The sequence below is a fragment of the Neovison vison genome, chromosome 2 (assembly GCF_020171115.1).
Source record: "Neovison vison isolate M4711 chromosome 2, ASM_NN_V1, whole genome shotgun sequence".
Taxonomy (NCBI): Eukaryota; Metazoa; Chordata; class Mammalia; order Carnivora; family Mustelidae; genus Neogale; species Neogale vison.
In genome coordinates this window covers 44,365,752-44,380,274 of record NC_058092.1, presented here as the reverse complement: position 1 = coordinate 44,380,274, position 14,523 = coordinate 44,365,752, and the positions used below count along the sequence as shown (strand labels likewise).

At 50.8% G+C, this 14,523-nt stretch overlaps 1 protein-coding gene across 4 annotated transcripts; it reads left to right on the top strand.

Moving 5' to 3' along the window:
- The first annotated feature begins 1,808 nt into the window (after positions 1 to 1,808).
- On the top strand, positions 1,809 to 10,546 carry PARS2 (prolyl-tRNA synthetase 2, mitochondrial). Of its 4 annotated transcripts, none has more exons than XM_044238314.1 (2): positions 1,809 to 1,840; positions 5,816 to 10,546. In XM_044238314.1, the coding sequence occupies exon 2, from the start codon at positions 5,844 to 5,846 to the stop codon at positions 7,269 to 7,271; it is 1,428 nt and encodes a 475-aa protein (XP_044094249.1). In that variant the 5' UTR covers positions 1,809 to 1,840; positions 5,816 to 5,843; the 3' UTR covers positions 7,272 to 10,546. The 4 variants fall into 4 exon arrangements, with proteins under 4 accessions (XP_044094249.1, XP_044094248.1, XP_044094247.1 ...); XM_044238313.1 differs by having other exon boundaries at positions 1,815 to 1,864; XM_044238312.1 differs by having other exon boundaries at positions 1,822 to 1,844.
- The last annotated feature ends 3,977 nt before the right edge of the window (positions 10,547 to 14,523 follow it).

Below are 14,523 nucleotides of genomic sequence, written 5' to 3'. Positions count from 1 at the left end.
GCTGTATTTTCTTCCACTCTAGGACCACTGTGATGACACCTGTCGACACTGCCCCCTGCAACCCAGTGCCCCACCAGGCTGTCCAGTGCCTTTCATGTAGACCCACTGAACTAGCCCAGATTGCACCTTAGATCATCTGGGGGCCACTGACACTAAGGTCCACCCCAGACTGATATCCAGCATCTCGGGGCAAGGGGACTGAGGCACAGGGTGGGTCCCGTGCAGCTCAGATTGAGAAGCACTACTTTGGCCTGTCAAGCACTTTGTGAGAAGCAGTGGGAGATAAAGATGTAAACCCTCTGACACCCTGTGATTCCCTCATACCAGCTCATTTCCTGATTCCCTCCCCAAGTGCCCTGGTCTCTCAACCTGGCCATTCCACTCCATTCCCACCACGATTCTTGTCTGGGGAAACTCAACTCATCCTTCAGGCTCAGTTTAAAGATCACCTCCTCAGTGAAGTCCTGCTTCCCTACCCTCCCACAGGCCCTATTACACTGATCATACAATGTTGCTCCTGGCAACAGATCTCCGGGTCTGAGAGCTTCTTGGGGCCGGGGTCTTATATCGGATCTGGTACATTTTAGGCACTCAATAGACTACAGCTGTTCTTAGTTAACTGAAGCTACATGATATACGCTCCCTCTTCAAGACATGTGTGCTTGTTCCCTGTGTCTAGAACATTCTTCCCCCAGATAGCTGCAAGGCTCTCTCTCACCTAAAGGTCTTTGCCAAAACGTCACTTTTTAGATGAGGCTTTCCCTGATTATCCTTAATTGCAACCACTCTACCTCCAACCCATTCCTTTTTCATAGTTAATTTTTTCCTCTATGGATGGTTACTGATGGATCCTGTCTTTTTGCAAAACTTTGGTATTTTGTTTACCATGGATTATTTTTTTACAGTAAACTTAATTAATTGCATAAAAATACTACTTATTTTGGTTACCGAGTTCCTGTTCCCCTCCTAAATTTCCTAAATTTCACTATATTGATTTATTGACTCTTTTCACTAGAATAAAAGCTACCTTGAATGCAGGGAATTTTGTTTCTTCTGTTCACTATTCCCAGTTTCTCCAAGTTGTTGGTACATGGTAGCTGCTCGAAAAAATATTTTTTATTTTTATTTATTTTTAAATATTTTATTTATTTATTTGACAGATGGAGATTGCAAGAAGGCAGAGAGGCAAGTAGAGAGAGAGGGGGAAGCAGACTCCCTGCTGAGCAGAGAGCCCGATGCGGGGCTCGATTCCAGGACCCTGAGATCATGACTTGAGCCGGAGGCAGAGGCTTAACCCACTGAGCCACCCAGGCCCCTCGAAAAAATATTCTTTGAATGAAAGTTTGATTTAGTGTCTTGAAAACTGTCTTGGGCTTTGTAATGAGGGTACTTTTTTCTGCTTAAAAATTTTTAATATATTTAAATTGAAAACCTGTAAAATCCTAGAGTAGATTCCGAACGGAAAGGCCCTAGCGTTGCCTTGGTTACAGCCTTTCCATTCCGAGAGTGGGGAAGGCCCGGGCAGTGGGAGGCAACGCCAGGCTTTTATCATAGAGTTACACCTCCCTAAATCCTAGAGGGCACTTCCGGAACGGTAATTTGCTCTACGCTGACCAAGCCAATCTATGGTACTGAAGGAGAGCCGAGTTCTTTCTCCTTAGCTAAACTTCCGGAAAACCTCTCACAGGCGTCCGGAGTCGGGTGGAGCTAGTCTCCGTGAGAACGGCTTTGTGATTGGCAAGAAAGGCAGGAGGCGGGGCTTGGGGGCGGGCTATTCCCCTTAGCGCAGGCGCGCTGGGCCGGCGTGGCGGGCGCGCGGACAGCGTTGACTGGCACTTCGGTTGGTGAGCGTGGGTGACAGCACGTGCGTCCCTCCTTGGTTTGGGGCGGGGTCGCAGACACCTGAACTCTGGGATAGTGTGTTTCGTTTGTTGTAACACGAGCGCAGACCTTTCTCCCCTGTGGACCTCGGGTCTTGTGAGTGTCACCGTGTTTCCGGAAGTGCCAGCCCTGGAGAGACCCTCTGGGACGGCCCGATGGCCCGGCCAACCTTCCCATTTTATGTATGGGGAAACTGAGGCCTGGAGACTGAAGTCACTTGACCAGGGTCACGTAGCCAGTGAAGGCCGAGCTGGTTCGTAGAACCAGGTCTGGAGCCCCATGGCTTTGATGCAACATGGTCCCAGACGGAAACGGTGGAACTTGGAGGCGAGGACCTAGCCTTCCAGGTGTGCCCCTGTGTTCATCTGCAGTGTCGCTGGTCAGGTGACCTCACATCCTTGAGCTTACCTTGTCTGTGAGTTGAGCGTGATAGCAAACACTGTCGCGCTCCCTATATACCGGGCACTGTTGGAAGTGCTTTACGCACAGCTTTCCTGATTGGGTTGCAGGGCCATTGTGAGTTAACCTTAAAAGAGGCCTGTGCCTCAAGGACCTGAGTAGCTGCTCTGTAAAAATTTGTTGAATGACTGAATGACTCAGAGGCTCTTTGCCAGAGTGTGAGGTGCAGGACAAGTTAATTCCTATACCGCTTTCGAGGTATTGTCTATAGATAACCTTGAGAATTTTGAAATCATAGTACTTATTCTTCCGCCTAGGTAAGCTGAGGGATCTGAGGATGGAGACACATTGGGGGTGAGGGCAGAGGGCTTATGGCTCTTATTTAAACTATCCAGATCATTGTTGCATTGTACCCCTTCACTTTGCTTTTCGTTCACTAATACCTTTGATCAGCAAATATTAGGCATTGTGCTAGGCCCTGAAATCTGACAATGTAGAAAACATCACGAACTCCTCGTTTAATGGAGGAATAGGACGTGAAGCATTGCTCACTCCCAGTGCCTGGCACACAGAAGTTTCTCAGAGATACTTTTGAAAATTATTCCAGAACAGTAAACAAGGAAGAGGTGTGTGCAATGGGGGCCCAGAGAAGGAAGTGATTCTCTCTTTTTGGAGGGGTTGGAGATGCTTCTTGCAACAAGGAGCCGGCCTCTTCCAGGAGTGATGAGCAGTTTGGGACATGTTAGGGGAGTGATGGGATAAAAAGCTGGAAGAGGTGTGTTAGGATCAAAATATGAAGAGGCTTTCTATGGAAGTACCATCTCGAGAAAATTATGATGGGGAGCCGTTGATGGGTTATAAGCAGGGGAGTGATTGGATCAACTGTCTTTTTAGCTGTAATCTGGAGACAGGACAGACAGGGTTCAAGAGTCATTCAGCCCAGTCACTGATGGACATTTATTGAGTATCCCCTGTGGGCAGGCACCGTGTGTAATGCTACAGATGCAACTTGGAATAATACAAACACAGTTACTGCTCATGTGGAGTTTATAATGCTTTTCCCAGTGTAGTCCCTGGACCAACAGTATCAGCATCACCTGGAAACTTGTTAGAACTACAGTTTCCCTGCCCACTCCCTAGGCCTACTGAATCAGAAACTCTGTGCCTGAGGCTCCACAATCAGTGTTTTAATAAGACATCCAGGTGATTCTGATGCTCACTTAAGTTTCACAACCACTGGGCTACTGCATTGGACCAAGAATTTTTGAGGAGCTAACCCAGAAGAGGCAGTAAGCCAGAAAGGAGGGGGTGAACTTGAAAGGAAGGTCAGACAGAGACAGACCTGTCTGCTTTAGGAGGAGTCAAGGGGGAAGGAGTTTTTGGTGTGAGCCACTGGCCTGAAATGGGACATGAAGTAAGTGAGGAGGTCAGATGTGAACCAAGTGTTCACATACCTCCGGGGGCCACACTTTTTCAGTCAGTCATATTAGGGCTCTGTGATAGTGCATCCCAACCTGTCTCGGGCCACAGGCCATGTAGGAGGTGGTAATATTTGTACCATGCATGGGGGAAATGGATGAGGCTGCCTGAGGTGGCAAGGGACCACCTGGAAGACTCGAGGCCCCTGGGAGCTGGAGGGGGCCGAGCAAGGGTTTCAGGCTCCAGAGCTGAGAGGATCACCCATTGTCCGCATACGGCAGGGCAGCTCTTTGTAATGGGAGATACTGAAAGGTAGAGGCTCTCACTGAACTTGGCAGTATAAATCAGGAACCTTAAAAGAGTTCATATGTGTTGGCCAGTAATTCCATTCCTGAGAATCTCTCCCAAATGTACCACAAACAAAAGCCTTCTGTTCATTGTAGATTGTATGTAACAGAGAAAATGACAACTCTCTGTAGTAGGAGAATCATTTCTGATATGCTTAATGAAATGCTGTATTGCCATCAGGAATATGAGTGTTTTGTGAAATCCTAGAGAAACACATGTGCTCATTCAGCAGACAGTGTCTAGTAAAGCCCTACTCCGTGCCGAGTGGCACGCACGCTCGATAGGGTCCTTGGCTGCACAGAGCTGCATGCCCAGGGGAGCACAGGCAGCGGGCTATCTGAGCAGTCAGTCTGAGCAATGGGTGATCATAGGGGCTGCTGTGGGAGAAGCTGGCCTTCTGGGCAGGGGTGTGGGGCAAGGAAGGCATCCTAGAGGACAGGATGGGGATCCCGAGGCTGGGAGGATAAGTGGTATTGGTATGCAAGGGGCACAGAGTGTTTTTAAGAGGGAGCATGGCACAGCTGGAACAGGGAAAGGGCTATTGATAAGGCCAGCAGTAAGCTCGCATGTGCGCTGGAAGGGTCAGAAGCTGAGACCTGATTCTGAGGGCAGCAGGAAGTCATTGAACTGGACTTCAGGAAAAGCACTGTTACCGTCCATGAGGGATGCATCCCTTGTGGCTGCAGCATGGAGAATGGATTGGAGGAAGGTGGGGTTGGAAGCCAGGGGGGAGGCTGTTGCAGTGGCTCACGGGGGAAGATGGCAGTGGCATGGATGGAGGCTGTGGAGGTGGGGAGGAGGGACAGACTGAACAGCAAGTGAAGAGGCAGGAATGATGGGGCCAAGAGGGCTGCTGTGGGGGCCATGAGGAGGCAGAGTGGATGGACCCAGGCTTCTGGTTTGGGCAAAGGGTGGCTTTTGGTGCCATGGAGAGTGATAGGCTGCACTGGGGGGGTGGGGTTTGGGGGGAAGATGCTGAGCTCCTTCCCGGTGCTGCATTTAGAGTATCTGTGTAGTGTATTCTCTCGGGAGACGGCTGGCTAGGTAGGTCTGAAGCTTGAGAGACACGTAGGGAGTGCAGATGTTGACTCCAAGTCATGAGCGTGAGGCCTAGCAGGGAGTGCTAGGAGGAAGGAAGAGGCACAAGACACTTAAGGAGGAACCGGGCTGAGGGTGTGGGCAGAAGAGACAAGGACTCGTCAGCAGCAGTTATGACCAGGCTGAGGGACTGGAGTTGATTTCCTTTTCTTTTTTATTTCTTTCTGTTTTTTTCCCCCAGTTTTCTATAGCAACAATAGCCTGGATTGTACTCATAGAATGTGCCAGAATACTGTTCTATTAACTTTGTATAACTCTACTAAGTCCCCACAATAAACCCGCAAGGGTGGTCCTGCTGTATTACCATTCAGCAGATGAGGAAACTGAGCACAGAGGGGTTAGGTCACACGTCCTGAGCTACGCAGGGTGCAGTAATAAGAAGCATGCCAGGAACCCAGGCTGCCTGATTCCAGAGCCCTTGTGATCCCATGCTGTGGTGTCCCTCCACAGTATGCTGTTACATTTTTATAAATGGGAGAATATTGATTTTTTTTTTTTAAACAAGAAGTAGGACCAGAATCTGCTAGAAAATTAGAAATGAAAGGGTTTGCGTCTGCAAAGTTGGTGGCTGTCTCAGAAGTGTGTTGGAGACCAGACTCAGCCGGCTACGTCTCGTCTGGGTGTCAGGACACAGCTAACGCTTATCTCTGCATGGCTCATTTCTCTCCAGGTACAAGTGCTTCTCTGGGCCAGGTGTCATGAAAGGGCTGCTGTCAAGATGCAGAGCACTGCCTGTCCTGGCCACCTGCAGCCACCAGCTCTCTGGGTGTGGTCCTCACAGGTTTTACCATCGTGACCCCGAGACAGGGAAGCGCTTGGTGCTGTCGCGCATGTTCCAGCCCCAGAACCTTCGGGAAGACCAGGTGTTGTCTCTTGAGGGCAGGTCTGGCGACCTGACGTGTAAGAGCCAGCGGCTGATGCTGCAGGTGGGCCTGATCCACCCAGCAGGCCCTGGCAGTTACCACCTCCTGCCATATACCGTGCGCGCCCTGGAGAAGCTCGAGCGGCTGATAGACCAGGAGATGCAGGCCATCGGGGGGCAGAAGGTCAACATGCCCAGCCTCAGCCCAGCGGAGCTCTGGCGAGCCACCAGCCGCTGGGACCTCATGGGCAAGGAGCTGCTAAGACTCAGAGACAGACACGGCAAGGAGTACTGCTTAGGACCCACTCATGAGGAAGCCGTCACAGCCCTGGTTGCCTCCCAGAAGATAGTGTCCTACAAGCAGCTCCCGTTCCTGCTGTACCAGGTGACAAGGAAGTTTCGGGATGAGCCCAGGCCCCGCTTCGGTCTTCTCCGCGGCCGGGAGTTTTACATGAAGGACATGTACAGCTTCGACGCCTCCCCAGAGGCCGCCCGGCATACCTACGACCTAGTGGGCGAGGCCTACAGCAGCCTGTTCCGCAGACTGGGGCTGCAGTGCGTCAGGGTGCAGGCGGACGTGGGCAGCATCGGGGGCACCGCGTCTCACGAGTTCCAGCTGCCAGCCAACATCGGGGAGGACCGGTTTGCTGTGTGTCCTGGCTGTGGCTTCTCGGCCAACATGGAGACGTTGGGCATGTCGCACACCGACTGCCCGGCCTGCCGGGGCCCGCTTACCGAGGCCAGAGGCATCGAGGTGGGGCACACATTTCACCTGGGCACCAGATACTCCTCCATTTTCAACGCCCAGTTCACCGACGCCCAGGGCAAGCCGGTCCTGGCCGAGATGGGCTGCTACGGCCTGGGTATGACGCGGATCCTGGCCGCCGCCATCGAAGTGCTGTCCACAGAGGACTGCGTTCGCTGGCCAGGGCTCCTGGCGCCTTATCAGGTGTGCCTCATTCCCCCAAAGAAGGGCAGTAAGGAGGAGGCGGCCGCCGAGCTCGCAGGCCACCTGTACGACCTTATCACGGAGACACTGCCGCAGCTCCGCGGGGAAGTCCTGCTCGACGACAGGACCCATCGGACTATCGGAAACAGACTGAAAGATGCCAACAAGTTGGGCTACCCCTTTGTGATCATCGCAGGCAAGAGGGCCCTGGAGGACCCAGCACATTTTGAAGTTTGGAGCCAGAACACCGGTGAGGTGGTCTTCCTCACCAGAGAGGGCGTCACAGAATTTCTGAGCCAAGTGCAGGTTGTCTGAAAGCCCCGAGCCACCCCCACCCCATCCTGCAGCCTCCTTGTTCACTCTCTTCACTCTCGGGCTGCCTTTTCCCTACACTCCCTTCCAGGGAGGATCTCTCTAGAAACAAGGCAGCTCATGGAAGGAGGGAGCATGCTAGGGAAGCTGACTTTTATCCAGTCCTTTTAGACTGTCTGTATTTCAGGTCTGTGATTCCATTCTCTGGGCTGGCTGTGCTGCCAGTTTCCATTTGTCTTCTCTTCCAGTAAGGAGGCAGAGGGGCAAGAAAGAGCTGCTCCTCTCGGCCCTTCAGTGAGTCACTTCCCTTCTCTTGGCCAAGTTTCCCATGCAGAGGGTGAGGGTGGCCAGGGGCCAAGGCCCTCCCAGCTCCGGCAGTCTGACCCCTGGTCTCCTGATGCATTTGAAGAGCAGGCCCACCAGCCCTCCTCCACTGGACATGTCTCTTTCCCTGCTGGGGCCTCAGATTCATGAGAAAATGGAACTAGATCTGTAAAGTCCTGACAGCTGTCACCAGCGGGTTCATAAGAGGTTCACGACAGGCAGATCTGGTTCCTCTGATCTTCCATAGTCTAAGCTACATGGAAAGCTGATAGAATTAGCTACTGGCCCAAAAAACCACCTCCAGAGACCTGGCCCTATTGAGGCGGCATAGCGCAGAGATCAGGTTCTGTTGATTGAATGAAGTCAGACCACTGGGATGAGCCTTGCCTGTCAATGAATGGTGGTAACGCCTACCATTTTAACTGTGCAATGGCTTCCTACCTGGGACTCGTCTGTCCTTTCTTCTATTCTTTCTACACTCCACTCAAAAACAAAAAGAAGCCTACCTTTGGTGGCTGGGAATATGTCTGAAACCATTTCTTCCCCCAGATGTGAGGGATAGCAGGCTTCAGGTGTCACAGTGAGCTTGTCCTGGGAGCAGAGCTTGTTCCTCAAGCCACACCAGGGGGCACATATCAAGAATTCTCTGGAAAACTAGGATCAGACTTGAGCCATCCCAGCATACTGCACTTCTTGTCTTAGCCAGTTGTCCCACTTGCCAAACAGCTTCCCAGCAGTTTACTGCTACTGCTGTTACTGCTCGAGTAAACCACGCCCAAGCACACACCATCAGGTTTCCTTGTTGATGTACATGCCAAATGCTGATGGACCCCAGGCCTACCAGTGGCGCTCTGGGCCCGGCATTTGGGCCAGGAGATGTGCATTCCAAGAGCAAACCAAGAAAGGCTGGATTATAAATCAGGGACCTTCCCCTCTGCTGCACTTCGGTCCCACCCAGTTCGGGTTAGGGTCTGGGTGTGGCGTGGGCATTGTGCATTTTAAAGCTCTGTAAATGATTCTGAAGCACCTGCGCACAGAGTGGATTCACGGTTCCCAGCATCCTTCCAGGCCTGGGCCGTCCCTGAGCGGCTTTGTGGCTGAGTGTTTTGAGTCATTTGCTCTGTACATTATCGGACTGATGGGAGCTCTCTGCTTTTAACAATCTGCTCATTTATTTGTTCAGGGCCTGCCACATACCACTGTGCTGTGAGGCACTGTCGTGTATCATTTTCATACTCTAAATTGTGCAAGGTGGGTGCTGTTTTTACGGAAGAGTCACCTGAAGCACCTTACTCGAGGGTGTACAGCTCCAAAGTATCAGAGCCAACATCCGAAGACTGACCAACACTGATTCCATTCCCATTACAACTGCATGGCCTCCACCGAAACAAAAGTGCTTTCACTAAATAAAACTGAATTATTTATGTCTGTCTAATCAAATTAGCCTCAAATAGACGAGCACTTAGAATTTGTGCAAATTGGCGTTTAAATATTTTTAAATATTTAATTAATTCTTACTGATGTTTGGTTGATACACGGAGTTGCATTCATTTAGGTACGTAACACAGTGATTGAGTAACTATACTTCAAGCGATGCTCACAGTGTAGCTCCCATCTGTCACCCTACACTATTATAATACCATTGGCTATATTCCCTGTGCTGTACCTTTTATCCCTGTGTCCTGTTCATTCCATAACAGGAAGCCTCTACCTCCCACTCCCCTTTTTTAATTGTGAATTTGTGCTCCATCAGCTGATTTATGGAAGTTGAAAGGCTAGTCTAATGTAGGCACTTTAAAAAATCAGATTTCAGGAATAGAGAACCAATTAACTTTAAAATCTTCATAAATGTGCATGTTACAGAATAATTCGAGGACGATACAGAATCATGGAAGTTTAGAACAGGAGGACTTGGAGCCCCGCCTGTCCACCCCTCATTTCACAGATGGGAAGCAGGCCTGGAGTGGGAATTAACCTGCCGCACACCATCTGACTGGCAGAACACCTGATTGCAGGCCAAGAGCTGTGTCCCTAAATCAGGCTACCTCTGGTTGATCTTGTTGCAAGAGATGTCTGTGCCAGATCGGCCTCTGGACTACAAAAGCCTTGGACATGTGAAATAGGTACCATCCTTTATTTTCCAAGGGAGGGAAATACAGGGAGTACAGTGACTGGCCCAAGGGCAAGCTGAACGGAAATCCACGTGTCCTGATGACTAAGCCAGAGTGTCTTCTAAGAAGCCAGGGTCAGTACGCTATGGTGGGAAGATCAGAACCTGGAAGAGACATAATCCTAGACCCACCGCCACTTGCCAGGGATGTGACCTTAGACAAATTACTTGCCCTTTATGCGTCTCAGCTTCATCTGAAAGGTGCGTTCATGGCAGTGCACTTCCCGGGGGGTTGCCTGCATTCACTTAAGTGAAATGCTTAACCCGGTGCACTCAGGAAACACATCCTTCATAAACCGGACGGCTTAGGAAAGGCCACCATGGGGAGCTCAGGATCTGCTGGTAACGTATCTCAAGACCTGCATCTAGTTTTCTTGATGTGATGCTTTATAACCTTCCTGCAGAGGGCCACAGGCAAGAACTAAGTGACGCCTATGGAATGGCTCCATCTCCTTAGAGGAAAGAGATATTCAGACCATGTACCTTACTTGCTCTCTCCTATTTGGTGGAATTTGCCAATGTTACCTCTTGCCATACTGATGAAAGGGGGATGCTGGCAAAATAACAGGCATAGGATGTATTATCATTGCTCATTCCTTGGGGAGATCTAGAAGCAACTGGCCAGGAAATATTTAGCAGAATTAATACTTGGGGACAAAAGCTGGTGCATAACAAAACCACTGTGTAAATCAAGCCTAGAATGTAAATCAAGGGCTCCATTAATATTCTGTGTTTTAATGGAAGAAACACCTGCTGGGCTATCAATAAAGGCATTTTGCAGAAATCTGTTGAAATTGTCATTTAACTATTTGAGTGCCAGGGAACTTCACAGAGTTCCCACCATCATTTCTACACCAGGATGCCAGAATGCTTTTTAGAATGAATTACTATGCATCCAAGGGCATGTAAGGTTTTGTTTTTAGAGTCAGGAAAGGTTTTATACTGTGGAAAATGGGAAATTTTTTTATGTTGTTATTGAAAGCTCAGGATATACTTGAAAAAAATCAAGATGCACTTAATGACTTATATCGTAATGACCCACCTTGATGCTGGAGTCAGACTGTCTAGGCCACTTGATAGCTACATGACCTTGTGTGAGATGCTTCCTCAGTAAAACAGGGACAATGGTGTCAGGCTCACAGCAGGGTAAGTGGCAGCTGCCCTTATACTAGGCCAATTAGTCCTTTGTATGTAGTCGGGAGGTGTGCGTGGGCCAGCAGAATGGGGTGGTATCTTTAGGGTCCCCGTTCAGGTACCACTTTGGTGCAGGGATGCTATCCACTCCTATTAAGTCAACCCCTGAGGCTGCTAATGAGCTTCCAGGGTTAAAGCCTAGTTGGTCTTGGCGAAATAAAACTGTAGGCCGGGAGAGTGAGGACGAAGCACTTACTGGTTAATGGTGACTGAGGACACGCCATTTGCAAGGGAAGAACTTGTCACCCAGCCTCAGCCAGAAAGCTTGTGGGCTGACAGGAGCCCTACTGGCAAGGTGTCGAGTGCTATGGGGAGTTATCTGCGCGCTCTGGCAGACTAGACTCTGCCCAGGCTGACAGTTTGAGGACATTGCAGGACACTGAATGTCAAGACTGTACCACAGCAGGGTACTGTACTACAGCACTGGAGTGAACAGGCAAGGGCCACTGGGTCTCACCCCAACTCTACAAAGACAGAGACCCAGTCTTGTTACAGAGATCTCCTGAAGGGCTGAGGGGAGTCATGAATTCAAATCCTGGCTCTACTTTTCACTAGCTAGCTAACTTTGGGCAAGTTACCCTCTGTACCACTTTCCTTGTCAGTAAAATGGCACTACTGTAAACTACTTTCCTGCTCCCAGGCGGGGTAAGCCAGTCCACATAAAGCACCCTAGAATGCTGGCGCACCCTCAGTGCTCAGTAGGTGGCCGGTGTTGTTAGTGAGCCAGGCCGCTACGCTCACCCACTGGAATGTGCTCCTTGCCTTTGCTTGGGGGTCCTTCAGCCCATACTCACCACCCTTTCCTGGTCCCTCTCCCAACTTCATGGCCCGTATCCATCACGTGTGGTGGCTTCCACCCTTAATCCACTTAGACCTCACACCCTTTCCTTTGGGCCTTCAGTAATTACTTGTGTGTACCTGCTATGTGATGAGCAGGTGCTGTGCTATGTGCTGGCAGTACAGAAGTGCACAGTTCAGGGTCCCTGACTCAGTTTACAAAGAAGGGGGAGGAACCATCCAGTAAGCAGAAAATTAAAATGCAGTGTGGCAAGTGTGGTAATGGTTGTCATAGGACATGTGGGACGGACCAGGAAGGCTTCCTGGAGAAGGCAGCAGGCCTGGTTAAGGACTGGATGTTAAACAGGAAAGGGAGGAAGACCCTGGGGGGTGGAGGCAAGGGTACAAGTGAAAGTAAGAATGCTCCAGGCAGAGGGAGCAGTGTCCACAGCCAAGAGCATGGCAGGATTGGAGAATAAAAAATGTGTCCTGTATCGAGAGCTTAGTTTGAGGCAAGCTGTTCCATGGATGTCACATGGATTAATTCATACAATTCTCACAGCACCTGCATGAGGGAGGTGCTATTATGCTGTTTGTTTTGCACATAAGGAAACTGAGGCACAGGGCCTGAGGCCATCAGCTAATGTGTTGCAGGGCTGGAATTGGAAGGCCATTATCTTGGCTCTAGAGGTGTGCTTAGGCCACTGCACCCTCCGGCCCCACAGCTGAATGGAATGTGTCTGGGATGGCTGGGCTAAGGTTGGAGAGAGGAAACCATAGGGGCAGTTAGGGACCAGACCTTGAAGGGCCCTGAGTGCCACACCAAGAATGTTGAGGGAAGGGAGAGCCACCAAGGGCTCCAAGCAGGGGTGAGGACTTGCTTGTTGTGGCCCTATTTCTCTTCTTTGGAGCAGTTTCCAGTTCAGGGTGAGATTTCTGACATCTACTCAACAGTGACCTTGAGGGCAGAGGCCTTGGAGGCCTTGCTGTTGGTTGGTGCCAGTTGGGTTAAATATTTGTAAAGTAAATGGAATAAAAACACAGAAGAAGAGGCAGATTCCCTCTGGAGGGAGCTGCTTGGGTTCAAATCCTGGCTCTGACACTCACTAGTGGTGAGACCATGTGGGCCCATCTCCTTTATAAAATTGGGATCGTAGACCTGAGCCACATGGCCCTTGTGATGAAGTGAAAGAACCTGGGTACATGGTTTGTCCAGCACCATAACTCCATGGTGAGAGCCACTTAATTTCTCTCCATTCCCTGCCTGCCCTTGTATACCTGCCCATGGTGTTTCAGAGGTAGCTTAAAGGGATCTTGCTCCCCCACCCTAGGTCTCCAGCTGCCACCCCAAATCCACAGAGGTAACCACACCGGCTTGATGGTCCCACCTGTGTCCCTGACCCCCGGAAAGCTACATGCCAGCCCTGTGAGGAGAAGGTGTCCCCAGTTCATGGGAAAGACTCTGCCTCAAATCCAGGATGTGGAGAATGCTAATGCCTAGGCCTTGCTCCTCCTTCCCTCTGGTCCTGTTTCCTCATCTGTAAAATGAGGTGGCAGATGGTTGAGTCTTTGTGAGAGCTCTGACTCGGTTCTGCTTGTTTCCCAGGTAGGGGCAGGCCACCTGCTGCTGCCTGGGATCCCCCTGCCTGTAGGTGGCGGGGGGGGGGGGCGGGGGGGGGGGGAGAAGGAGCAGTTATTATCTGGGCCAGTGGGACACCTGCTCCTAACCTCAACCAGGCTCTAGTCCTAGCCTCCGTGGCCAGCTCCTAAGTTTGTGCTCTCCCACTCCCTTAGAGAGGATGGCACAGGTCAGAGAAGGCAGGGTCCATGGGCCAGGGAGGCCAGAAGCTGCCTTGGGGAGGGTGCAAGGCAGACACATGGGTTTGAGCCCAGGAATGTTGCTGATGCTTGTGTGTGTGCAGATGGGTCCTTGGAACAGAAGTCTGTTTTTTTTTTTCTTTCATTCATTAGTTCCTTTCTTCATTCATTCATCCATCCACTCATCAGCACACACATAGCTCCCTATGTGTCACACTGACTGTGGGTCAGGACTAGACACTAAGACAAATCCCCATCTGGCCTCTGCCAACTGAGAGCTTGCCTTCTGGAAGGTTTTGTGCAATGTTTCTCAAACTCAGCATTATTGGTCGTTTGGCAGATGATGCTTCATTGTGGGGGCTGTCCTGTGCACTCTAGACTACTTAGCAACATCCCTGGCCTCTACCCATACATGCCACTAGCATTCCACCAAGTTGTGACAACCAAAAATGTCTCCAGATATTGGCAGGTGTGCCCTGGGGTGCAAGTCACCCCTACTGAGAATGGCTGGTCTGACGCTGCTGATCTGCACAGCAAGATCTGCTGATCTTGCCATGGACAAGCCTGTCAGGTGGGTGCCATGACTCCTTTAGAGGGAGGCTCCGAGTAGTCTGTCCTCACGGGCATAGCAGGCCAGCAGCCGCCAGGGTCCCTCCCGGCTGTGGTCTGCGGTCTGCCATGGTAAGTCGCTCCTCCCCTTTCTGCTTTTGCCCACCCTAGCCAGAAAGAGGGGCAGGGCTTAAAGCTGATTGATAACTGGGCCAGCCAGAAGGCTAAAGAAAGGACTGGGTGGTAGGGATGAAGTCCCAGAACTTGGTTTCTCAGGGGTTTCCAGGAAAGAGCTGAGTAAGCTGTCTGCTTCCCAGACGAGTGAGGTGGCATACCGGGACCCACTCTGCCCCAGGTTAGTGAGGGCGTTGCTCCATGGAACCCTGCACTGGCCGCCAGGGTTGCTGCTAGCAAACTGGCTTC